This window comes from Suricata suricatta, chromosome 3 (assembly GCF_006229205.1).
Source record: "Suricata suricatta isolate VVHF042 chromosome 3, meerkat_22Aug2017_6uvM2_HiC, whole genome shotgun sequence".
In the NCBI taxonomy this organism is placed as follows: Eukaryota; Metazoa; Chordata; class Mammalia; order Carnivora; family Herpestidae; genus Suricata; species Suricata suricatta.
In genome coordinates, this window is record NC_043702.1 from 90,824,743 (window position 1) to 90,849,059 (window position 24,317).

A 24,317-nucleotide genomic window follows, 5' to 3' on the forward strand; every position below is an offset into this window, starting at 1 on the left:
AGAGTAATTTAAACTCCCCTTGTCACCATTTTTCTTCGACTCGCTTTCCACTATGGTTTAAATAAATTAAATATTGTTCTCTAAAAAATTAAGTAGTAGACTGTTTGTTTCTTGGTTAACTTTTTATAATTATTTCCTTTTTTCCATCTTTTATTTTTCAATAAAACCATCATATTTTGTATTCAAAGACTCTAACAGATCTGTCAACTTCCAAAATGTCATACAAGCACATAAAATAATCTTTTTTTTTTTTCATATTCCTGGAGGTCCCCTTCCCACAAACCTCTGTTTTGCTCTAATTTCAACTGCTTTTTCTTTGGACATGATGGTGCACACCTGCCATCCTGAATTTTCTTTTGCCATTCTGCTCTACTGCATTCTCAAATTCCTGATTCCCCAACTTTTGTTTTTTCCTTTATTTTCTCATCTTTTTAATATTTTATTATGGAAAAAATTCAGTATATACAAAAGTAGACAGTAGGATAATGAATCCCCATGTACTCTTCATCAGCTTCAATATTTAACTCATTGCCACTATTGTTCTAGCTATACAAGCACCCCTCATTTAATTGTGCTTTGCTTTATTGTGCTTCACCAATAGGGTCTTTCTTACAAATTGAAGATTTGGGGCAAACTTATGTCATGTAAAGGTATCAGTGCCATTTTTTAAACATTGTTTGCTCACTTCATGTCTCTGTGTCACATTTTGATAATTCTTACAATAGTTCAAAGTGTTTCATTATAATTGTATTCGATTATGGTGATCTTTGATCAGAGATCCTTGATGTTACTATCATAATTGTTTGGGGGTGCCACAAACCACACCATAGAAGGTGGCAAACTTAACTGATAAATATTATGTGTGTTCTGACTATTCCACCAACCAACTGTCCCCCCATCTTCTCCATCTCCTGGAGACTCTCTATTCCCTGAAACACAACAACATTGAAACTAGGCCGATTAACAACTCTACCATGGCCTCTAAATGTTCACGTAAGAGGAATTACCTGTTTTGGGAGGCTTGTTACTGCTGAGATTTTTTTGGTTTTATTTTATTTTTTGTTTTTAACTTTTTTCTGTTTGCTGCATTGTATGTTTACTCTGAATTTCTCTTCCCTTTTGTTTTCATCTCTGTTGTTCATGTTGGATGCTTTCTTCACTGCTTCTTGCTTTTGAATGTCCATTCATATTTAAGATTGAAAATGCAAAAGTTAGGGTGCCTGGGTGGCTCAGTCAGTTATGTGACCAACTCTTGATTTCAGGTCAGGTCATGATCTCAGGGATCATGAGTTTGAGCCCCAAGTTGGGATTGGTGCTGATAGCACAAAGCCTTCTTGGAATTCTTTCTCTCCCTCTCTCTGCTCCTCCCCTGCTCATGTACATATGCATACACATGCTCCCGCTCTCAAAATAAATAAATAAACATTAAAAAAAAATGTAAAAGTTGATTCATTGATTAGAAGAGCTTTTTGACTAGAAAAGTATGAGCTTTTCACTGGAAAATCCCCAAATGTTAATATGTGGACATTGTCTTTCTGTGAACTTTTAAACTTAAAAAAATTTTTTTAATGTTTATTCATTTTTGAGAGATAAGAGAAAGACAAGAGTGTGAGTGGGGGACGGGCAAAGAGAGAGGGAGATACAGAATCCAAAGCAGGCTCCAGGTTCTGAGCTATCAGCCCAGAGCTGGACATGAGGCTCAACTCACAGACCACGAGATCATGACCAGAGCTGCATTTTGATGCTTAACTGACTGAGCCACCCAGGTGCCCTATGACCTTTTAAACGTTTTAAGAGAAAAAGGTATCCTTCACTCTTCTGCTATTTGTGGAGGTTTAAACCTAGCTACCATCTTTATGGCATAAACAAGGGAAGCTGAATAATATTCTGAGTCCTCAGTATGTAGACTTTATCTCAGTCTGTCTTGTTTTCATATGGCACCTCTCCCCTGCTTCTACTGTTATTGGTTTTTTAGGTTTGAACCCTGATTCAAGTTCTTTATACAACAAAAGTGTGGTCTTGGGGGTTGGGATAAGAATGATTAGAGAATCTGGTCATTTAAGCATTCATTATACAAACTTTCAACCATTGATCTGGTTTTAGCTACTATGTCATACTTCCAGCTCCTAAAGTACCTGATGCTTTTAATTGTGGACAGCCTTCTTTAAGTTGTTAGTATTTTGTGTTCTCAGTCTTGTTAGGATCTTCATCTATTTTTCTGCTTCTAGAATATATTCACATTATTGGCTGTTGTGGTTTGGGTTTTTTGGCTTTTGGTTTTGTTTTGTTGCCATTATCTTTGCCCTGGTGAGTCAACATATTCATATTGTTTTGTACTTATTTTGATTGAGGATAAATGTATGTGTTCACTCACCATGTTTGAACGAGAACATCTTCTCTACTTGCTTTCTCTTTTCCAAAAATTGTTTGAAATTCCTTATCCATTATTTTATTTTCTCTCATTCTCTTTGGTCTTTTGTTTAATAGCTTTTACTTTCCTTTCTTCTCATGTTAGAAGGTTTTCCATAGAAAGAATTATAAATGTAATTAATTTGCCATGCTTAATCATATGTCCCTCTGCAAACTCCAGTTATCACTATAGTTTTTGGCTTCTCATGTATTTTTATTCTCAGTACCTATGGGGTGTGGGTGCGTGCGTGCTATGTCTGTGAAGCAACCAACTGTTGATTTCAGCTCAGGTCATGATCTCAGGTTTCGTGAGTTTGAGTCTTCACATTGGGGTCAGTGCTACAGTGAGGACTGTGCTTGGGATTTTCTCTCTCTATCCCTCTCTGACCTTCCTTCCCTTCAAAATAAATAAATCAACTTTGAATTTTTTTTAAAAAGACTGAAAAATAAACTGTGGAATGTATTCATTATTCATTTCATTAATTCATAAACTACTTATTGTATGTCAGGCATGATACTAGGTGTCTGGAATACAAAGACATGGTCCTTGCCATTAAGAAGCTTACACTAAGATTGGGGCACCTGGGTGGCTTAGTTGGTTAAGCATCCAAATTTAACTCAGGTCATCATCTTACGGTTTGTGAGTTCGAGCCCTACCATCCAGCTCCGTGCTGACAGTTTGCAGCCTGGAGCCTGCTTTGGATTCTGTACCTCCCTTTCTCTTAAAAATAAAAAATTAAAAAATTAAAATTAAAAAAAAACTTACATTTAGGATATTCACCATTCTAAATCAGGTTTGCATAAGAGCTGCGAAGTCATATTACAACTTTGAGATATTTCATGAAGTAATGCATTTTCATAGATCCAAATAGATTTTTAATTTGCTTCCAAATGTATCAAAATAGTGAGAAAAATCGTTCTTGAATTCATATGTTGGCTTATCTCTATAACTGAGTTATAGGTGTACGTTGTTTGGTGAATAGTTTGCCTCAGTTAAGTAAGCTTCTCTTGGTCCTGACCACTATTTGATAATTCAATACATGTTAATATTTGGTCTGCTATAGAAACATAAGACGTGATTTCCATCTCCATGAATTTCTTGTGCACATTTGAGCTTCTTTTCACTGAGTTGGTTCCTAGTGCTTAAAAATCTGCTGTTTTACAGAACTCAAAAAACTCTACTAACGGGAGATGAGTGTACTCCTGAGAAGCCATCTGTCTCATGCACATGGCTCACTGCATCTGAATTCTTATATTCTTAGACGAAACAGCAACTTCTTAACTTTTTCCTACAGTTTGAAGTTTAGAGCACTCAGGTGTCCACTTATACTGATGAACATGTATGGTCTTCTGAGTAGTATATTATGTCTCAGAACACTGGAGTTCCCCAAGTTTTTTTTTTTACATCGAAAGTCAGTTCACTGAATGGGCAACAGCCTTATAACCGTCTGTCTAATTAGATTGAAGAAATAAATTCTCCTTATCTTCATGAAGCATTTTCCATATCTATCATCCCATCAACTGACTATGGTTAAGGTGGGAAAAAATTACAATTTGATGATTCCTTTTATATGCAACTTGATTACTTACTTTTAAAAAAGACCTGGAAAAAAACAACAACTGTGGAATGTATTCATTATTCACTTCATTAATTCATAAACTACTTATTGTATGTTAGGCATTATACTAGGTGTCTGGAATACAAAGACATGGTCTCAGTCATTTTCTGTTTATACTCTGAATATTTCCAGTTTTTCAGTCTATATGCCTATAATAGATCTTCCCCACTCTCCTTTCTTTTTCTGGTGTGTTTCTATTAGATTGGTTTCCATTCTAATCTGTATATTCCTGTTAGTTGACATAGCCAGAACCACACATTGGATTACACTTATGGTGTGTTGTTACTTAATATAAGAATGGAGTTTTCTAAATTTTTCCAATTTCTATCATTTGTCAAAATTGTTAGTTGTTAAATGCTCATATATTGTAGTGGAAAAGCAAAATGCTGTAGCTGTCTTTAGAAACAGGCTGTTTTTTTTTTAAATAAAGTTAAACATATAAAAATTGCAAGTATTAAAGAAAGAATAAAAGAAGATCCAAATAAATGAAGTAGAATACCATGTTCATGGACTAGAAGAGCCACAAGTTTTGAAATGACCATTCTTCTCAAGTTGTTGTATTGATTTGATGCAAATAATCAAATTTCCAGAAGGATTTTCCTAGAAATTTGCATTTTAAATGTAAAATTCATATCCAAAGGCAAAGATAGACAACACACCTTTGAAAAAGAACAGGCTTGGGAAGCTCACACTAGTTTTGTGTATAGTCATCAACAAAGTGGAGACATGTAGGTCAGTGGAATAGGACAGAAAATTTAGAAATAGAGCCTCACGTATATGGCAAATTGATTTTAATTATTTACTTGTATGTTTTGTTTACATATGTTCATATTTTATTCTTTACATAATCCTTTGAAAAAAAGGTGTTATTTTTCCCTTTTACAGATGGGAATAGTGAGGATTAAAAGATTAAGTGATAGGTTCAACATTATGCAACTATAAGATGCAGAACTCAAAATTCAAACGTTGGTTGTTTGACTTCTAGTCCCAGGATCTTTTTACTATACTATGCATCCAACCTCCAACCAGGACTGTGCCTCTACTTCATCTCCTTTTTCCTCCTGTTTTTCATTTTCTCCTTTTTTCCCCACTGCCACTCCTTTTTACAACCTTAGCCCTTCCCTTAGTTGACTGATAATTTGAACTCTACTGTGTCTGTTGAGCCCTGTTTGTAAGGAAGGAACATTTTTTCTAGATATTGAAAACCACTTGCTGCCTCATAAGAGTCATCCAGGTTGTCTCAGATAGTCCTTTGTGTGGTGACCTGGGTCCTGACTTGCATTTATGGTCCAATTTATTCAGAATTAAGTTGTCATAAGAGTAAGCGCTAAGGAGAAGAGGTTTTCTCTTCAATGCCTCATGGGCTATTTCTGGGGATATATACAATGTTTTCTTTATGTAGCATCTTTGTGGAACTTGTGAAAAAAAGATGGTGAACTGAAGGTTGCACATTGTATCTTACTTTCTGGTAGTCTTTACTTTCTACTGCTAGATCTTGTTAAATTTGTTTCTTTCCTCTAATTGTTTCCTTTTAGGTCTTTTAAAATTGTTTCCAGAATTGGCCATCCATGTTAGGATTTATATTGTGAGGGTGACCCTAATACCTCCTTCAGGGTAGATGTCAGGGTCTGGTCGGGATGCATGGAGTCTCAAGGGTCAGACTCATCTCTGGGCCTTTAGCCCCTTTGTCATTAATTTTCTTTCCTGGTGCTTGTTAGCCTTGCCGGAAATTCCATTTTTGTCCTCAGTGCTCACGAACAGCCACATCAAAGAAATGTATAGGGCAAGATATGGGGAAAGGGAGTGTCCTTGCCCTCTCTAGTCACTCCACTCTCCCCCAAAGGTCCCATATGCCCACCAGTCAGGGAACTCTATAGTCAACTGATTTTTTAGAAAGATGCAAGGTACTTCTATGTGCAAAGATGTCCTTTCACGAAATGTTCCTGGAACAATTAGATATCCATATGCAAAAACAGAGAGAAACAGAAAAAAACAAAAACAGCAGCTCAATCTATATCTCACACTATATAAAACTTAACTAAACATGGATTTTAGAGGATTCTAGGGAAATGCCACAGTTAGGAATTATCAGGAATCTCTGTTTTCCCACCTAGACATTAACTGGCACTCACAGAATCTGTCCAATGTCATAATTTTGTAACTGGATTTCATTGAAGACTTGCAACTTCCACAGGAAGGCCTGGACAGTAAATCTGGGTTAATTTCAGTCAATTCAGATGTTACCAAAGTAACAGGTATCATCTTCTGCCTCCAGCCCCATGGCAGACAGCGTCATACATGGTCCTGGCGCGAGTTGTACATGACTTGTGGGAACCAGGATGAGCAAAAAGAACCCTTTTCTCCACATATCAAAGACCTCCTCCCTGGGGGCACCTGGATGTCCCAGTCAGTTATGCGTCCGACTCTTGATTTTGTCTCAGGTCATGATCTCACAATTTATGGGTTTGGGCCCTGCATCTGGCTCTGTGCTGACAGTGTAGAGCCTGCTTGGGATTCTCTCTCTCTTCCTCCTTCTCACCCCCTTCCCCATTCTTGCTCTCTCAGAATAAATAAACTTAAAAAAAAAAAAGATCTCTGATAACTGATTGGTGATTCTCATCATAGAGGTACAGATGAAGTGGGGGCCATCCATTGTTGTTGCACCTATTACCTGTTGCATTCCCCGCCCCTTTTTGACTGAAGCAACTTCTAGAGGATTTAAGAGGCTGGTGCCATACCCCTAATATTTCATTTTTTCTCCATTTGGGAAACAGACACTTAGGACTAAGATATCCAAAGACACCTGCATATATGGGTTAAATTTGAAAGTGACTCTACATGCCCAGGAAAAGACACAGGCTCAGACAAGAACTGAGAAGACCTCAGGTTTATACCTCAGGCTTACCCTTAGCACAGAAACAGCTTACAAAAGTTAAAAAATAAATGAATAAATAATCAAAAAGAATAAGATCAATAACAACAACAAACTAGTCAAACATGGAAGAGGGAGAGATTCTGACTTAGAAGGTTACCACATTATATTTGAACATGAGTTCAATTCTCAGTAATTTTCATATATAGTTAAGTCATAGTCAGCTCAATGTGGGAATGGCTTTCAGGAATACTCCTAGAGTAGGGATGGCAGATGCATTGGTTTGTGAACTTGTTCTTAGTACCTGGTGCTGGAAGGCTGTGAATAGTGGAGGAGAAGCAAGGTTGAAATGTACAGAGCCAAAGACCAATCTGTGAGTAGATCTTTGAATTCTTAGAGCTCATATGTGGTAGAAACTTGATAAAAGATTTTTCAAATTTGCCAGTTCAGAAATAATTTTGCACAACATGCTGATAAGTTGCAGGCCTGAAAGAAACTTTTAAAAAGTAACAATTATTTTTAAAAAAAATTTGATCATCCATGCTTGGTCCAAATCCAAATAATCCTATTTCTTTGTAGAAAATAATACAAAGTTATCATGTGAAGAGACAAAGTATAAGCAGTAGAAAGTGTAGAAAAGGCATTATAGATGTGTATCCAGTGGTTAATTAATAAAAATGTGTTGTTTTCCTGGATTTGGAGACACATGGAATTATTTATAATTTTTTTCAAATTGAGGTAAAATTGGTATATAACATTATATAGTTTCAAGTGTACATTATAATTAGACATTTTTATGCAGGGATCACCACTAAAAGTCTAGTTACCATCCATCACCATATAGTTTATCCCCTTCACCTATTTTTCCTACGCCGCCGCGGCACTTCCTTGAATGACTTATTTCAGTGAATTAGCATAATACCTTAAAGATTAATTCGTGTTGGGGCACCTGGGTGGTCAGTCGGTTAAGTGTCAGACTTCAGCTGAGTTCATGATCTCACAGTTTGTGGGTTCGAGCCCTGCATCAGGCTTTGTGCTGACAGCTAGCTCAGAGCCTGGAGCCTGCTTCGGATTCTGTGTCTCCCTCTCTCTCCGACCCTCCCCTGTTCATGCTGTCTCACTCTCTCTCTCTCTCTCTCAAAAATAAATAAAACATTTATTTAAAAAAAAGATTAATCCATGTTGTCTCAAATGACAAGAATTCATTATTTTTTGTGGCAGAGTAGTAGTATTCCACTGTGTGTACGCATGCACGCGTGCATGGACACCACATCTTTATCCATTCTTCCATCAATGGACATACCCATTTCTTGGCTATATAATGCTGCAGTGAATATATGTGGAAAGTATATATTCTTCATGGTCATGGAGGAAGGAACTTGAAGGGAAGAGCACTGGGTGTTATATGGAAACCAACTTGACAATAAACTATTTAAAAAAATAAAGTATATATCTTTTTTAATCAACATTTTTGGTTTGCATAAATACCCAAAAGTAGAATAGCCAGATCATACAGTGGTCCTTTTCTTAATTTTTTGGGAACCTCCATAGTGTATCTCATAGCAGCTACACTCAATGTACATTGCCAGCAACAGAGTACAAGGGTTCCCTTTTCCCCACATCTTTTTTAACATTTACTATTTCTTGTCTTTTTTAATATAGCCATTCCAACAGGTATGAGGTGCTATCTCATTGTGGTTTTAATTTGCATTTCCCTCATAATTAGTTATGTTGAACATCATTTCATGTGCCTATTGGCCATTTGTAGGTCTTCTATGGAAAAATGTCTACTTAGATTCTTTGCCCATTTTTTTTTAAATTCAGATTGTTTTGTTGTTGTTAAGTTGTATGAATTCTTTGGATATTAATCCCTGGTCTGAGATATGATTTGTAAATCTTCCACTTGGTTGCTTGGTCTGATGAATAGTTTCTTATTCATCCATATTTGACACAAGCTAAATTTTTATTCAGTCATTTGTCTGTAATCATGGCCCTTCCTGTTTCATACTGTGGAAACTGAGAGTCATGAAAGAAAGGGCCAAGACCTGAAGTTAGGAATGCTTCTTAGTCTCAGAATCTTCTTTTGTATATCTTCACCTTCAAAACACACATACACACACACACAGATGAACTCAGGCATAGCAAAATAATACCAAGTTCCACATTAAATACAATTTCCATAGTATGTCAAATATGGGTTTTAGTCAAGCAAGACGTTGGAGTCTAACTGCCAAGTTTGAGTCCTCGTACTGCCCCTACCACCTTTGAGACCTTGAACAAATTCATCAACCTTTCTATGCTTTTATTGCCTTGACATTACCTATCAGAGAAATGTGTGAGGGTTTAATGAATTACTTCATAGAGGATACTTGATTATACTATTATCATTGGAATTGATGTTATTGGCATTTGGAGGTAGTAATTTGTTTTTTGGGGTTGTTTTGTTTTTTATTTTATTTCTCCTATTTTTAAAATCCTCATAGGCCTTTGAAAATTCTTAGGCCCTGCACACTTAAAAGGCCTCCAGCTCAAGATCCGAAACAGTATGTCATCAGCACAGGCACTCTTAGTAAGACTATCCATAGACTTGGGGCACCTGGTGGCTCATTCAGTTAAGTGTTCAACTTCTGATTTGGCTCAGGTCATGGTCTCAGGTTTTGTGAGTTTGAGCCCTGTATTGGGCTCTGTACTGACAGTGCAGAGCCTTCTTGGGATTCTTTCTCTCCCTGCCTCCCCAACCTCCCCCTCAAAAATAAATAAACTTAATTAAAAAAAGAGTCATAGTCTCAGGAAGCTTTGGTTAGAGAATTTGGGGAATATGGAGGGCAGAGATTAATATAAGCAACCTTCCCTCATCATTCTTTTTAAATAAATAAACAAAAATTTTTAAGTTTATTTCTTTATTTTTAGAGTGAGTAGGGGAGGGGTAAAAAGACAGGGAGATAGAGAATCCCAAGCACGCACTGTGCTGTCAGCATGGAGCCCGACATAGGGCTCAGTCTCATGAACTGTGAGATCATGACCTGACATGAAATCAAGAGTCAGTCACTTGACTAACTGAGCCACCTAGGTGCCCCAATTTGTTTGTTTGTTTGTTTTTCAATTTGGGAATTTTCTATTATCATATCTTGAAGTTTAGAGAGTCTCTTCTCAGCCATGTCCAGTTTCTTACTGGGACCATCGAAGGCATTCTTCATTTATGTTACAGTGTTTATGGTTTTTAGCATTTCCTTTTTATTCTTTCTTAGAATTTCCACATTATATTATCCCTCTATTCTTGCTTGTTTAGCTTTCTCATTAATACCCTTATCATATTTATCATATTTTTTTTAATTCCAACATTCCTGACATATATAACTCTGATTCTGATGGTTGGTCAGTCTCCAGACTTTTTTTTACCTTTCAATATGCCTTATAAGAATTTTTTTTTATTGACAGGTGGACATGATTAACCAAGTGAAAAGAACTTTAGTAAATGACTTCTAGTAATGTAGTGGTATAAGTTGTGGAGGGAGGGGACGCTTTTTATAGTCTCTGGGTCTCAATCTTTTTTTGAACTCATGTGCCTAGACTGTGAAATAAACCAGTGCTTCTCACCGGCTTTTCCCCAGGTAGGTAGGAAAGGATGGCTACAGGGTAAGGAGTCGGGTATTTCTCTTCTAAAGCAGTCAGACTCTGATAAAATTCTAGTAGGTTATGCTCTGATAAAATACTGTTTCTTGGATACAGGCTTCATCGGTTGAGCATCCAACTTTGACTTAGGTCATTATCTCACAGTTCATAGGTTCAAGCCCCACATGGAGCTCTGCACTGATAGTGCACAATCTGCTTGGTATTCTCTCTCTCCCTCTCTCTCTGTCCCTCCCTGCTCGCTATCTCTCTTTCTCAAAAATAAACATTAAAAAAAAAATTTTAATGGCAAAGGGTTTGCATAGACATTTCTCTAAAAAAGACCCACAAAATGGCCAAAAGCACATGAAAAAAATGTTTGGCATCATTAATCATCAGAAAAATGCTAATCAAAACCTCAGTGAGCTACCATTTTATTCTCACTAGGATGGCTGAAATCAAAGTCAAATGACAAGTATTGGTAAGGTTTTGGAAAAATTGGAGTCCTTGAAGACTGTTGGTGGTAATGTAATCCAATACAGCTGCTTTGGAAAACAATCTGGCACTTCCTCAAATGATTAAATGTAGTTGTACCATGTGATTCAGTTTTTCAACACCTAGGTACATACCCAAGAGAAATGAAAAATGTATGTCCAAACAAATACTGTACATGAATGTTTTCAGGAGCATTATTTATAAAAGCCAAAAGTTGGAAACAACCAAAATATCTGTCAACAGACAAATGGGGTGGTATATCCATATAATGGAATATTATTCAGCCTAAAAAAAAATGAATACATGCTACCATATGGGGGAACTTTGAAAACATTATGAAAGCATTACTATTTTCAAAAGTAAAGTGAGGTGAATAGTAACATCTATATAATTCTCTGTATATGAAAATTTAGAGAAATCCTTTGAGATAGAAAGTAGATTAATGTTTGCTTAGGGCTAAGGAGGCAGGACAGTGGTTAAAGGAGTGATAGCTAAAGATTATGGGGTTCCTTCTTGAGATGTTGACAACATTCTAACATTTACTGTGGTCGTAGTTGCTTGTAACTGAGAGGATATGAGAAATCTTTGAATTGTATACTTTAAATAGGTGAATTGTATGGCATTCTGAATTATATCTCAGTAAAGCTCCTTAAAGAAAAGAACAGTCTATTCTAAAAGTCTGTATATTTACCATCAAATTTAGCAAGAAGAGACCAGACATTTATAGGTGGCATATCTTTTAGCCTCCACTCCCCATCTCATTTTCCCTTTGCACCCCAAACTTGAGACAGGATGTTCAGAAAAATGTGGTCTTGCCAACACTCTAAAGAGTGCCATCTCTAGCAGTCTGACTCCAGTCTAAAGAGAAAGGGTGTTGTGAGAAAGAATTTCTCTAAAATAAAATTTTTTTTTTGCATTAATTTATTTTTGAGAGACAGAGAGAGCATGAGCAGGGGAGGGGCAGAGAGAGAAAGAGACACAGAATCTGAAGCAGGCTCCAGGCTCTGAGCTGTCAGCACAGAGCCCAATGTGGGGCTCAAACCCACAAACCGTGAGATCATGACCTGTGCCGAAGTTGGATGCTCAACTGACTGAGCCACCCAGGCGCCCCTAGAAAGGATTTCTGTAAACATAGCTCATTGCAAGCACAGGGCTTGCAGTCGGTCAATGGTAAAGCACCCAGGAGGCAGCTGGCCACAGAAGCTTCTCTCCATAGTGCATCCTTTCCTGGAGGAGTGAGGAAACCTTTTGTTACCAGCCTGTTGCGAGTACAGTGGCATCTGAAAATAGATTGCTCTGACTTCTAAACACACTTGTCCATTCAGAGCACAAATACTGGTGCTCGGTGCTCTGAATGAGGCAAGTGAACCCCAATGGTTGGCCTGTGTGCTGTCCGTGCCATTGTGGAAACTTGTGCCCGAAGACCTCCACCTAGCATGTTGTGTACCTGCACCCTGTATTGCATAGATGGAGAGTGTGCGGAAGAATTCGTTTTAATTGTAAACACTTCATTCTCAAAAAACAAAAGATCCAACATCTTTTTCCATGTTAGTAGTTCTAAACATTGGATGTTTTTTTAACCAGGAGGTGAAGATGTACCTAATTATATGATTGTGAATAGAAAAAATGGTGACATAATTGGGTATTGGCAACTCATTCTTCCATTTTCATTAGTGTGTAAATTTTTCATATAAATTTGGGGACATAAGACATTAAAGAAAATCAACTTTCAATAATATTGTTTATAACATTTATAAATAAATCTGGTAATTTTTTCTTTACAATGCCAGCACTTAGTTTTTTCTTTTTAAATAAGAAGTGAATTTCAGGGGTTTCTGGGTTGCTCGGTTGGTTAAGCCTTTGACTCTTGATCTCACAGGTCATGAGATCCAGCCCTGCATTGGATCTCCTCCACCCAGTGTGGAGCGCACTTAAGATTCTCTCTCTCCCTCTCCCTCTGCCCTCCCCCTTCCTCAAAAAAATAAAAATTAAGAAAATAAAATAATAAGTGAATTTCTTATTGATCACAACCAAATAATATCTATCCCTTTAACATATAGTAGTTGGATCTCTTCACTCTACTTTTCTAGTTGGTTCTACATGCAAATGCATGTTTTTAATGTTGTCCATACTATTCTTGTATTTAAAAAATTTTTTAATTTATAGTTTATTGTCAAGTTGGTTTCCATATAACACCCACAAGTGTTATATGGAAACCAAGCGCCCTCCTCCATGACCATCACCCCCCTCCCCTTTCCCCCTTCCCCTTCAGTCCTCAGTTTGTTTTCAGTATTCAAGAGTCTCTCATGACTTGGCTATTCTTGTATGTTTGTTATCAAAATATATTTAATTAAAAAAATAAAGTTAACAAGTTTCAAGTTCCTAAAATTAACACTATTGTCCTAAAATACCACCAAAATCCCATTAGTTATTCTCTATCAGCTTTCTTCAATAGTACAGGCCCTAGAAGATGATTGATTTTGTGGGAAGGTTTTTAGGTTTTCATAATGACAGGGGGACATTATTAGGCCAGCTCTCTTGATGCCCAAGTTTAATAGATCCAGTAGATTCCAGCTCTTGTCTTTACACCTGCCCTCAGTGCTTGGTGCTTCCAACTTGTGATCTTCTCAAAGATATAGAGGACATGTTCACTTTTGCAAGCACTTTAGTTTCCTTGTTTTGCCAAATTAGCTACCATTGATCTGTCAGCATTGACGTACAAATATGTGTTGAGATTTTTTTTAGCTTATGATGTTTTCTCTCCTGTTCTCTTTCATAGTGGGTTTGTGTCCTTTTTTTTTTTTTTATTTCCTTTACTGTCTGTCCAGTGGTTTCAAAGGAAGAAGAGATTACCAAGTGATGAATCTGCTATGCTTAACAGCTCAATAGGAGATACCTTCTCTTAGAGATTATGGCAGCGTGTTAGGTGGTTTGGTTGTTATGTGGACTAGCTCTTATATTGGCAGTTAGTGCCTACTTGGGGCTGGATCTGCTCAGCACACTGCCATTTGTGAGCCCACCCAAAATGCCAGAGGTCCTTACAGTTCATTCTAGTCTTGTGTTAACTCAGCGTAAACAGTATGTTAGATAATTAACATTTTCTATGGCTGAGAGTAATGCATAATCTTATTCATAACTATTTCTCAAGCTGAGCTTTTGGAAACTAATTTGCATTCAGAAATAACAGTAAAAATGGTGTCATGCCTCCTTATTATTAAAAGGAAAAACACACTGGATAAATTGTTTTCCTGCTCTAACGGTCAGCTTTGCAACGTAACTTTTCTGCACATTAACAGATTTTTTGGTAAAAGGCCTCAGTGGGATTGTAGAGGGGCATCAAATCTGAATGAACTTCATCACCTATTAAGTGACATAATGATCAGAAGGTTGAAGACTGACGTTTTAACCCAGCTGCCCCCTAAAGTCAGACAGCGCATTCCTTTTGATCTTCCATCAGCGGCCGCCAAGGTATGGACATGTGTTTGATTAGAAGTCTTTTTTTAAATTTTATTTATTTTTTATTTTGAGAGAGAGTGTGTGTGAGCAGGGGAGGGGCAGAGAGAGAGGGAAAGAGAGAGAATCCAAGCAGGTTCTACACTGTCCATGCAGAGCCTGATAAGAGGCTTGAACTCACGATCTGTGAGATCATGACCTGAGCTGAAACCTAAGAGTTGGACACTTAACCAGCTGACACACTCAGGTGCCCCAATTGAAGTCCTATTTTAGTCATTTTAAATGGTACTATGAAAGATTGTACATACTGATAGTTGATAGAAGGAAAAGTTTGCCTTCTAAAACAGGTTTAATTAATAGAACACACGAGCTGACTTTGTATCATTTTAAGAAGAAAACAGGAAGTATTTCACTTCAGTCATCAGATAATGTGAAAAGATTCAGTATCCTCCTGATTGAAAAAAATTTCTGCTCATTGTAGAAAAATACACTTCAATTGCAAGAAAGATTTAGTATTAAGAATTCTAAGAATCTATAGGGTGTGAAGCCCAATAATTAGGAAGGGAAGTTGTGTTTCTTGCTCTAGGATTTTTTTCAAGTATGAGCTAAATTGGAGGTAGGCTTCTTGAGATCTTAAAACTCTGTGATCATGTTGGAAGATATGAAACTCCTTAGAATTCCTGACCTACATTTACTTTTAGGGAGTAAAGTGCTTATACATTCTCTGAAATTGCTTTAAATCTGGACAAGACTTTGTTGACAAAGACTATTTACTGCATTGTTTTATCTTGAGAGTTTAAGGTAGACATTTTGTAAACATTAAGCAATATATTATTGGTAAAATAAAATGATCTGATTTTCTTTATCGATCATGCTAGCGTTAGAAAGAAGAGGGGCACCTGTGTGCCTCAGTCAGTTAGGCATCGCACTCTTGATATCAGCTCAGGTAATGATCTCATGGCTCGTGGGATAGAGCCATGTATCTAAGAGCACAGAGCCTGCTGGGGATTCTGTCTCTCGCCCTCTCTCTCAGCCCCTCCCCTCCTCACACACACGCTCACTCTTTCTCAAAATAAATAAATAGATACTTAAAAAAAAGAAAGAAAAATAAGAATCAGTATATGATTATATTACATTTTTATTTAGCTAATATTCCTCAAGTCTTTATATGCTTATTTAAATGAAATCATATTTCTTTATCAAAATAACCTACTGTATGAATTTTCACTATTTTCCTTTCTTATGCATCCTGACTTAGTTTTACTTTACAAAATGTTTTTGCTTATGGGGAAGCTCTCATTGTTTCATTTATGGTGTTAGCAAAGGGCTTGGCTTTCACCTACAGTTTTTCATTGGTTGCTGTCATTAGTGTGAACATGCGACTGACCTGTCTCCAGATTGATGTTTTTAAAAAAAGGGTTTTTTTTAATGTTTATTTATTTTTGAGAGACAGAGCACAAGCAGGAGAGGAGCAGAGAGAGAGGGAGACACAGAATCCCAAGTAGGCTTCAGGCTCTGAGCTGTCAGCATGAAGTCTATCACTGGGCTCAAACCCACAAACCATGAGATCATGACCTGAGCTGAAGTTGGACCCTCAACTGACTGAGCCACCCAGGTGCCCCATGTTGATATTTTTAAATGAACACATAGATATCTTTGGGAATTTTCTTTTTATATCTTTCCAAAGAAAAAAGAAAAAGAGTAGGACGTGATTCATTATTGCATTAATTGTTCTTCTGTTCTTTATGTTGGATTTCTAAACAGTGTTATTCTCTCCCACACAGGAATTGAATACCAGCTTTGAGGAGTGGGAAAAATTAATGAGAGCTCCAAATTCAGGTGCCACTGAGACTGTCATGGGATTGATTACACGCATGTTTAAACAAACTGCTATTGCCAAGGTACTCATTGCTGGGACATCATGTGTTTGTCTTGATACAAATTATTTAATGTATTTTAATGCTTTAATTTCACCAGATTATTTGCATACTGCAACATGTCTTTGCCATTTAATTTTTTTAACTTTCTTTTATGGAAAAATTCAGACATATTCAGCGTAAATAATGGTATGATGAACACCGTTATACTGGTCCATATGCTGATCCTTTCCAATATATGGGCACACTTTGATGAGGGAATATGATACACTTTACACTTTCTCATTTAAAGGACTTGCATATATTCATCTTTGTAATCAGATTTTTCTGTGGCTTTTGCTACATAATTGCTACAAATAATGTTTTTTTTATTTAAGTCAATCATTTTTAATTGGTATTATGTTTCTTGTTCCCTACAGTGATAAATGTGCTCATATTCTATTTGTCTTAAAGTGCAAATTAGAGATGTTAGAGTTTTTAAATCTCAGTATGAATATAAAGTAGATTCATCACACGTTGTTGTTTTTACTAGCATGGTAGAACTTAAGACATGCTAATGAGTGTCGTTCCTTCCCATTTCTGAGAATTTTTTAATAAGATTATTTAAGTAAGGAATATTAAGGTACAATTTACATTCAGTGAAATTTATCCTTTAAAAACATATTACCTGAGGAATTTGAACAATATATAGAGTCAGTCACCAGTACATTCAAGATAAAGAATATTTCCATTACCACAAAAAGTACCCTCATCCACTTTTGCAGTCCTTTCCCTCAACCCCGCCCTCTGCACCTCAGTATTCACACATCTGCTTTCTATCGCTGTAGTTTTGTGTTTTCCTGAATGTTACAAAAACGGAATCATATACTATATAGTCTTGTGTCTGACTTCTTACCCTTAGCATAAAGCTTCTGAATACTGATAGATGTTTTTGCCTATGTCATTTTTTTAAAATTTTTATTTCTGAGTAAGATTCTAGCGTATTGATTTATTCCTTCACCAGTGAATGGCTATTTGGTAGTATCTTATCAGTCTGGGCCACTGTGAGTAAAATTGCTATTATCCTTCCCATGCAGGTCTTTATATGGACAGATTTTCATTTCCTTTGAGTAAATAACCAGGAATAGGACTGTTAGGTCATTTGGAAAACACAGGTTAAAGTTTATAAAAAGCCCAATAAGTTAAAAAAAATTTTTTTTACATTTATTTATTTTTGTGAGACAGAGTGAGACAGAGCGTGAGCAGGGGAGGAACAGAGAGAAGGAGACACAGAATCTGAAACAGGCTCCAGGCCTGGCCAAAATTCCTTTGGAATTTTTTTTACATAGAACATCATTTTGTGTGTGATCTTTCTTTTATTTATTTTTCTTGACTATCACATTGAAGGAATGCAATTACAATTTTGAATAGAAATGATAGGATTGAACAACTTTGCCTTGCTGTCATTCGTAGGAGCAAAACATTCAGCCTTCCACCATTAATTATGATGTTATCTTTACGTTTTTCATAGGTGCACTTTCTTAGGTTCAGAAAACTTTCTTCTTTTATTGAGTTTGTTGAAAGGAAAGATGAAACACAAACATTTATTACCTTGCAGAGCAAGGTTTGGATGAGGGTAGTTACCATAAAAGTGGATAAAAAGAAAATGGCTAAAATTTTAAGAAAATGATAAAGACTGATCATGAGCTATCATGACTATTCAGAATAACAGGGTGTCTTGACACAGCAAATCCACACTCACTCAGAAGCTATGTTTTCATTGCCCTCTACCAGGTGCTGACTAGAAGGTCATAGAGTACCCCCATTAGTGGACACAGTGCCTATTTCCAGAGCCTTATATTAAGCAAAATTGCTTCCGGGTACCAGGTTGTAACAAAAGCTATCTACCCATGCGGGCTAGGCAAAAAACCCTATTGAAATCAGGACCTTGCACTGTTATAAGACAGAGATTCATTATAGTGAGGAGAGTCAGAAACTCCAGGAAGGTCCCACCTTTAAGGCTCATCTGGATCAAGGGGCTGCCTTACAGTGAGTTGATACTAGGAGGCCTAAGAGATCTCCTGCCCCCTATCAAGAACTTAACACTGAGAAACCATCAAGATCAGCCTATCAAGGGAGAGAGACGTGTGTCTACAGTGTAGGCATGTAGGGACAACTGGAGGCTGAGAGTGCAGCTGGAATACCTAATAAAAAAAAGGGGGGGGCACCTGGGAGGCTCAGTTGGATAAGCGTCTGACTTCAGCTCAGGTCAAATCTCATGTTTGTGGGATCGAGCCCCACATCAGGCTCCACGCTGACAGCTTAGAGCCTGGAGCCTGCTTCCGGTTCTGTGTCTCCTTCTCTCTCTGCCCCTCCCATGCTCATGCTCTGTCTCTCTTGTATCAAAAATAAATAAAAAACATTTTAAAAAATTAAAAAAAAAATCTAAACTAAAAAGAACCAACCTTGGCATGCACAAGATAGAAGCGTCCCATTGCTCGGGAAGTTCAAAATTTGTTGTATATTGAAGGTAAATGTAACAAAAAAGAATCTAAATACGAGAGAACCTAAATAAGACTCCATACTGACTAGATTGCTTCACTCCTTCCCACACTATCATCCTGAATCCCCTGCCCCCCCATAAAAAAGCCCATTTCTGGGTATAAGTTCTATACTTCTACACATAATTTCTAGCACACAATAGAAATTATGAAATAAAAGCAATTTTAAAAAACTGATCCATTCTCAAGAGATAAAGCAAATAATAAAGCCAAATTGATAAATGACCTAGACTGTAGAACTATTAGACTAGGTTTTTTAGTAAGCTATGAATAATATGTTAAATGGTCGATTAGCAAAGGTAAACAATATACATGAAAAGGTGGAGAATTTCAGAAGAAATATGAATATTTTATTTTTAATTTTTTTGAGAGGGAGAGCATGCACATGTGATTAGGGGAAGGGCAGGGGAGGAGAGGGAGAATCTTCAGCCATCTCTGTGCTTAACACAGAGCCCAATGTAGGTCTTGATCTTAGGACCATGAGATCATGACCTGAGCCAAGATCAAGAGTCACACACTCAACTGACTGAGTCTCCAGGTGCCCCAGCAATATGAATAGTTTTTTTTATGGTTTTTATTTATTTTTGAGAGAGAGAGCATGAGCAGGGGAGGGTCAGAGAGAGAGGGAGACACAGAATCTGAAGCAGGCTCCAGGCTCTGAGCTAGCTGTCAGCACAGAGCCCGACGCAGGGCTCCAACCCATGAACCGTGAGATCATGACCTGAGCCGAAGCCAGACGTTCAAACAACTGAGCCACCCAGGTGCCCCAATATGAACATTTTAAAGACAGTAAAATGGAAGTGCCAGAAATAAAAAACAGAATCTAAGAAAAAGAAAATTATTTCAATCTGTTTAGAAACCAATATAGGAGATAAATCATAAAAATCATAAAAATATATAAATGTCCTGGATATTTATCCTAGAGAAATGAAAACTTGGTTTACACAGACTCCTTTATGAGTCCAAATGGCCTTCAAACAAATTGTAGTATATCCATATAATGGAATACTCAATTAAAAGGAATTGAATTATTGGGGTGCCTGGGTGGCTCTGTTGGTTAAGGGTCCAACTCGATTTCAGCTCAGGTCATGATCTTGAGGTTTGTAAGTTCAAGCCCTGCATCAGGCTCTGTGCTGATGGTGTGGAGCCTGCTTGGGATTCTCTTTCTCTCCTTAATCTCTGCCCCTTCCGCTCTTTCTTTCAAAAATAAAGCTTAAAAAAAAAACAAAGGAATGAATCTAGAAGCATTATACTGATTGAAAGAAGCCAGTGTCCAATGTTTACATATCTCATGACACCATTTTTATAACATTTTCAAAACAGTGGAATTATGGTGATAGAAACTGTTATTATACGAATGCCATTTTCCTAGTCTTGATATTGTACTATGATTATGTAAGAAATTATCATTTGGGAAGCTAGGTTAAGATTACACAGAAACAATATTATTTTTTTGCAACTTCTGGTATCTCTAAAATTATTTCAAAATAAAACGTTTCAAAATGTACATGTACATGTAGTAGACGTAATAATGGCAAAAGTAAAAATAATCCAAGTTAATCCAAAAGAAGGCAGAAAAGGAACAAAGAACAACTGGATCAATCAGAACACAACTAAACAGATGTTGAGTTTTAATCTAGTTAGAATTAATAATTCATAAATAATTAAATGTAAATGATCTAAACCTACCAAGTAAATGGTAGGAAGTGCCACATTGCATAAATTATGATAACTGCAAAAAAGTTATTTTTACTTATAAAGGCTAAAGGTTAAAAATAAACGGATGAAAAAAGTTATATCATACAAACATTAATCAAAGGAAAGCTGAAGTGAAATACTGTAATATCAGATAATATAGACTTCAGAACAAAGATTATCACCAGGATTAAAGAGGAAATTGATAAGTCACTAAGATTGACAACATAGGTTGTTGCTGAATTTGTTACTCCTCACAAGAACAATAGCTAACAAGTATTCAGGAAGATACCCCTAAGAAAATCTTAGCACACAGGGGTAAGGCTGAACCTCATCTGTCCCCCCCCAATACCCTAAAGACCAAGACAGACCACATTAGAAGGGTAAGAAAAGTGGCTACATGTTGACTGCATATCCATACCCTTAGGCCAATGCAGCAGCATTCAGAAATATAACCTTGGCTCCTCCAGAAGGAAAAGAAAACCCATGGGGAAAACCAGCATGAGCAGAACACCCTATCTCCCAACCCAGTATTGTGAGTTACCCTGCCAGAGCCACTACTTTGATCTTTATCCAGAGGGATTGCGGGGAAGCTTGTGAGGCTCAGTCACTGGGAATTTGACAATGACAGAGAAGCGGGGAGGAGCTTGCAATAACCAGCACCTAAATCTTGGTGCACTGAGTTTGTACCTGCAGCATCCATGTTACTTTCCCAATGGGTGACTTTGCTCTTGTGCAGAACCATGTCAGTGGCATACTCTGACCAAGGAGCACAGCAGGGTACAGATCTGCGTGATTCAGATCCTCATATGAGGATTTTTACCCACCCTAGAACCCAGGTTGCCCATGCCCAGGCAGGGAGGTTAGTCATAGCCCCACCTGCTATAGAGAATGTCTCCTGACCAGAAGGCTTGTGAAAACATCAGGAAGCTGTGCAGCATAGCAACACTCAAGCCAAGGGGCAAGTGGTCCACGCTGATTGCCCCCAGAGCAAAGCCAGTTCTAGGCATGAGTATTTCTTTGCTAAGCACAGGCAGGAGCCTTAATTCATATCCAAGGCTAACATTATCTCCCAAACCCTCCCAAACAGAGAGCCTACTCAGGAAATTGAGAGTTGCCTGGAGCAGCGCCTCTCCTTCCAGCTGAGGCAAGGGTAAGACCTATCAACTCTGGTTCCTAGCCTCATCTCATCAGAAGGGCTAATTGGAACACTTGCAAACTATGTAGCCCAGCAACACCTGAACCAATGGGAGGGCAGGCAGAGTTGATTGTTTGCAGAGCAAAGAAAAAAAACACCTGTTCATCTAGGGAATCTGGAGTAAGGTCAACTTGTTTAAGACACCAAAGAGCTTTACTAGCATTGTAGCTGCTTCTCCCACTGCACTCAGGGAAACTAATGAGTAGCCCCACTCATTACTGAATACAGCCTCCAGTCTACCAGATCAGGGAGCCTTACCAGAGCGTTTGGTATCTGTGTAGCCCATCTAGCAGCCTGGGCTGCAGCATTTGAACAGAGAATACAGCCTATGGCCTTGCCCATACAGCAAAACTAGTGGCTGCACCTGACCAATATATACTCTTGCCTGATTTGGGTCCCCGAACCATGAAACTTACAGTCCCTGGGTCCTGCCTTCCTGCCCTGCCAGGGCAGGGAAACTAATTTATTACCCCATTTATAACCAAACATAGCACCCAGACCTGATCATCTAGTAGGTCTGACCAGAGAATGCAGGGAACTCTGTAGCCCATTGTACAGCCTCACTTGGTATGGAACCAAGCCAGTAGCCCTGTCCAACTATTCTCAGGCAGTAGCACACCTCCTTATTCTCAACCTCAGAGCTCAAACAGTTGCCTTGCCACATTCATTTATAATAAAATCTCTCAGCAAACAAGGAATAGAAAGAGACTTTATCAACTGAATAAAAGGCATTTGTGAAATACTTAAAATTAACATCATACTTCACGCTCAAAAACAGAATGCTATTCCCTTAAAATCTGGGACAGTACAAAAGAGTCTGTTCTCACCACTTCTGTCCAACATTGTTTTGTTCAACATTGTTCTTATAATTGTGTAATAAGGCTAGAAAAACAAATATAAGGTACACAGATTGAAAAGGAAGAAGTACAGTTGTCTGTATTCACGGACAACATGATTGCCTGCATGGAAAATTTAAGAATACTTCAAGCCACTAGAACTGAGTGAACTTATCAAGGTTGCAGGATTCGTGTTCAAATACAAAAATCATTTGTAGTTTTATATACTAGGAATGAAATATTGGAAATTGAAATTTAAAAAATACAATTTACAGTAATGTCAATAAACATGACCAACTTTGGGATAAATTCAACAAAGTATAACTGAAAACTACAAAACATGGTCTAGAGAATATAAAGCAAACTTAAATAAATGGCAGGATAGATCATGTTCATGAATTAGAAGATTCAGTATTGTTAAGATCCCAATTCTCTATAAATTAACTTATATTTTTCACTGCAGTGCTAATCAAAATCCCTGTAGTCTTTTGTAGAAATTAACTAACAAGTTGCATGTAAAATTTATGAGGCAGCACAAAGGACTTAACTTTAGCCAAATTAATCCTGAACAAAGTTGAAAGATGTACACTGCACTATATAAATACTTAGAATAAAGTTACAGTAATTAAGTCTTTGTGATATTGGCATAAGGATAGGTATTTAGATTAGTGAACCAAAAAAGAGAGTCCAGAAATAGACCTTCATTGGATTATCAATTGATGATAGGGAAGGGGATAAGATAACTCAATAAGGAAATGATAGTCTTTTCAAAGAATACTACTGAGACAATTGAATAACCATGGGGGGAGGGGGGATGAGACTTGCACCATTATTTTGCACCATAGATAAAAAGTTACCTGAGGGGTGTTTGAATGGCTCAGTCAGTTAAGCATGGGACTCTTGATTTCGGCTCAGGTCATGGTCTCCGGGTTTATGAGATTGAACTCTACGTTTGGGCTTTGCACTGACAGTGAGAGCCTGCTTGATATTCTCCCTCTACCTGTTTTGTTATGAAGATGTTAAATACAAATGGAAGAAAATAAATATTTGCAATACATTTCCCCTGCTCCGTTTTGCCATGTTAAAATTTTTGGTTTGATCAGTGTTCATTATTTACAATATAATGACTTTGTTAAACATTTCACAGTTGAGCTATAATTACATTTCTTTTATTTGACAACTGTTATTTTTCCAAGATTTAATAGCTGTTTTTTTCTTGTTTGCTTGTTTAGCTTTCTCAGTACTTGATACTGAAAACAGAATGATTGCTTAAGTAAAAAGAGTATATATGAGAACCTTTTAGATAATTTCATATCTGTAGTGAAAAATCCTAGTTGGATATCAGAGAAGTGTCAATAATCAGTAGAAAATTGACACCTGATTCCTAGGACCCTTGAAAGAAAAGAAAGGAGAGGAAAAGTCAGTTTTCCCCAGACTGGAAATGTTCCCACAGATTAATGGCAGCAGAAGACCATCCTTGTACCCTAATTCCTGGTGTTTAGTCCTTTTTCATTCCTTCCCTGTTAGAATCTTTGTCCTCAACCCCCTGTGTAAACTGGAACTATGTATTTCTGTTCCTGGGCTGCAGCGAGAAATAATTAATTCATGGTATTGCTGAGTTGGAATTCTTAATACATTTTCCCCAGGATTAGTGATATCCAACAGCCAGGGCCTGTAGTAACTGTAAATAATACAGTTTGCCTACATTATAGAT

General features: G+C 37.3%; 1 protein-coding gene across 1 annotated transcript in view; it reads left to right on the top strand.

Moving 5' to 3' along the window:
• ZRANB3 (zinc finger RANBP2-type containing 3) overlaps nucleotides 1-24,317 on the top strand; it is a 281,276-nt gene that overhangs the window by 185,419 nt on the left and 71,540 nt on the right. Inside the window, exons 7-8 of the mRNA XM_029934667.1 lie at nucleotides 14,301-14,472; nucleotides 16,242-16,358. Coding sequence (XP_029790527.1) covers nucleotides 14,301-14,472; nucleotides 16,242-16,358 — 289 coding nt within the window. The remainder of the gene's footprint in view (nucleotides 1-14,300; nucleotides 14,473-16,241; nucleotides 16,359-24,317) is intronic.